Below are 2,972 nucleotides of genomic sequence, written 5' to 3' on the forward strand. Positions count from 1 at the left end.
ATATATATATAATGTACCGAGCTAGTTGTTCTGTAGTTGTTCTGTTTTAAAATAAACATTTGGGTAAAATTGTCACCAACTGCTTTTTTTTTCTGCTTTTGTAATTATTGTGAAGTGGCATTAAAGAGGTCTGAAAAAGTCTTAAATTTAACTTGCTTTAAGCTGTAGGAACCCTGTTTATAAAAGGTGGAGAGGTTTTCTGACGTGGTTCTCCTCTGCAGGTGATCCACAACCTGAGCATGTGGTCGGCCAGAGACAAGGTGATGACGTACGACCAGTGCAAGTCGGACGCAGCCAGCGCCCGTAAGGACATGAAGCTGGGCCCGTTCGACGTCTGCAGGAAGGTGTTCGCCTCTGGGGAGGACAGCACCCGCATGAGCCTCATCGACAAGTCGGACCTGTTCTTCCACGACTACTCGCTGGCGCCGCTGTTCGTCCAGGAGAACTACGTGCACGTCCGTCCAGCCGCCGCCCGGTGAGACGAGTGTCCCGGGTTCTCCCGCTAACGTCTGTCCATCAAACTGTCCTTTTTTTATTGTCCCTGTCCTGTCTTTAACCACAGCGGAGACTTGAAGGCACACTTGGTGCTGCTCAGTAAGACGGCCGACTCCATCTGTGACGGTGACCTGGTGGACAGACAGATCCGCTCGAGACAAAACTGGTCGCTGCTGCCCACTCAGGTGAGGTATCCACAGCAGCAGGGACCCTGCCACACAGTGTTAGTCACAAGTTTAAGTGTGTGTGTTTGTGTGTTTGTAGGCCATCTATGCTAGCGTAATCCCAGGGGAGCTCATGAGGGGCTACATGGCTCAGTTCCCAGTCTTCCCAAGCTGGCTCGGCAAGAACTCCTCAACTAATAAACACGCCCGCATCATCCAGGAGCTGGCCTGTCACATGAGCTTAAAGTGAGTCTTTAATGAATATTTTCACACATCCATGATAAAAACCTCACCTGGATGTGTTTCCTGCAGGACGATGGGCAGCAGGCAGGCGGTGAACCTGGACTACCTGCACTACCTGCGGCTGATGCTGCTGCAGCCGCTGCAGAAGCACGGAGCGGAGGGCGCCACGCAGGCCGTGCAGCTGCTGGACCACTACCAGCTGATGAGGGAGGACGTGGACAGCATCATGGAGACCAGCGTGTGGGGTGGACAGCCTGATCCTTACTCCAAACTGGACTCCAAGGTTATTCTCTGATCACTCTAGCTCTTTTTTTTTTACTCCTCTTCAGCATGTAGTTTTGTTGTGCTGTTTTCACAACAAGCAGCTGCTCTCCACTGAATCTAAATGATAAACTCATAGAGGCGACTGTTCCTTCACCTCTGCTGCTTTTGTCCTCTGCAGGTGAAGGCGGCGTTCACACGGGCGTACAACAAAGAGGTTCACCTGACGCCGTACTCCCTGCAAGCCGTGAAGAAGGCTCGCCGTGGCGGAGGCTCGGAGTTAGGAGGGGAGGACATGGACCCGGATGGGAATGGGTCCGAGGACGAAGGGGAGGAGCTCCAAACTGACGCTATGATCAAAGTAAGCTCATTCACAACGACCACGATATCAGCTTTTTTAATTTCATTACCGACTTTTCTGGTTCCTCCCTGCAGCAGAAGAAGACTAAAACTACGAAAGAGTCAAAAAAGAAGAAGGAAGACTCTGGGAAAGGTAAAGGAAAGGGGAAAGGCAAGGCTAAAAAGTGACAGACTCAACCTTTCCTCTGCCCCAACATGGATCCAGTTACAGACATGAAAATGAAGAGAAACTGATATTAAACTCAGCAACTTTCATCGCTGAGATCCAACATGTTGACTGACGCCTCATTACTGAACAAATGTTGATATTAGCTGCTTGTTTATTTAGTATCATGTCTGAGTACATCTGCAGCTGTACATCAGGAGAGTCTCAGTTTACAGTCCTGGCGCTGTGGATGTAAATAATGACACCATGACTGAGAAGACTGTTCCATTGTTTGTTTGTTTTTTTGCCACTGCTAAATTGCTTTTGTATTACGGTTTATGCCGATTATCTTTTTCTTGTAAATTGCAATTTTACAATAGAGAAACATGTTGCTCATTAATGTTTGGGGTTTTATTTCTAAGAAGCCAAACGCAAACAGCTACAGTCAAAGTTTAACAAATGATTTTAGTTTTTTAGTTTTTTGTAATCAGATATGAAGCACTCCATTCTCAGATATTCTCAACAGGGAGGTGTCATAAAATACACAAAATGTTACAAAAAGGTAGAATTAGATAAAATTTAACATACATTTAAACCAGTTTTCTCTTAGGTTTTGTGGTTTTTATCTCCATTTGTCCTGTTCTTCACTGATCCAGGTCWTCAGTCTGCAGGTATTTAGAACAATCTGAGATCTTCTTCACCTGGTCGGCGCTCAGATTCTCAGAGCACATGGGACACATCGCCTCTGTCTCCAGCAGCCTGAAACAAAGTTAAACGTAGCTCAGTTAATCACGATGAAACAACAAAACTGAAATATTTTTGAACATTTTCAGAGAAATAAACTGAGAAGCTTTGAGCTCATAATTATCATCTTAGAACTTCAGTGAGAAACTGAGCGATTCATGGTCAGGAAGACGTTTAACTTGCACAGAAAACAAATTTCTGTAGCCTCATAATTAAACAATTGTAATTAGGAGAATCCAGTTTCAAAGACCCTGCCTGTGGGTCCCTCCCAACATTACAAATACTTCTGATGCCACTGAAACGTAACAATGTAAGGACAATTTACGGTTCTCCATGTGTAAAGATACAGAACAAGTTAGAAATAGACTGTTGCAGAAGTGCAGATAGTTTGTTTCTTGTTTTCTGTTTCTGAACATCACAAACATCTGTAATATCTGTAAAATTACAAATTGGAAAATCTGTTGGCAAATCTATGGCGTTATATTGCCATAGTTTTCAAATTGTCATTTTTACAATCACGTCATAAAATTTATGTTCTAGATACAGTATTAGTTTTGGTG

The 2,972-nt window shown here is 44.6% G+C and overlaps 1 protein-coding gene across 2 annotated transcripts in view; it reads left to right on the forward strand.

Annotated features, from left to right (window-relative positions):
• Positions 1-2,068, forward strand: part of rfc1 (replication factor C (activator 1) 1) — an 8,921-nt gene extending 6,853 nt beyond the window's left edge. For both annotated transcript variants that reach the window (XM_014032451.1, XM_014032452.1), the window contains exons 18-23: positions 222-475; positions 563-680; positions 760-905; positions 972-1,185; positions 1,345-1,524; positions 1,599-2,068. In XM_014032451.1, the coding sequence (XP_013887905.1) occupies positions 222-475; positions 563-680; positions 760-905; positions 972-1,185; positions 1,345-1,524; positions 1,599-1,691 (1,005 nt within the window). In that variant the 3' untranslated portion in view covers positions 1,692-2,068. The remainder of the gene's footprint in view (positions 1-221; positions 476-562; positions 681-759; positions 906-971; positions 1,186-1,344; positions 1,525-1,598) is intronic.
• Positions 2,069-2,972: the final 904 nt, after the last annotated feature.

Source organism: Austrofundulus limnaeus, unplaced genomic scaffold, assembly GCF_001266775.1.
Source record: "Austrofundulus limnaeus strain Quisiro unplaced genomic scaffold, Austrofundulus_limnaeus-1.0 Scaffold1456, whole genome shotgun sequence".
Classification (NCBI taxonomy): domain Eukaryota; kingdom Metazoa; phylum Chordata; class Actinopteri; order Cyprinodontiformes; family Rivulidae; genus Austrofundulus; species Austrofundulus limnaeus.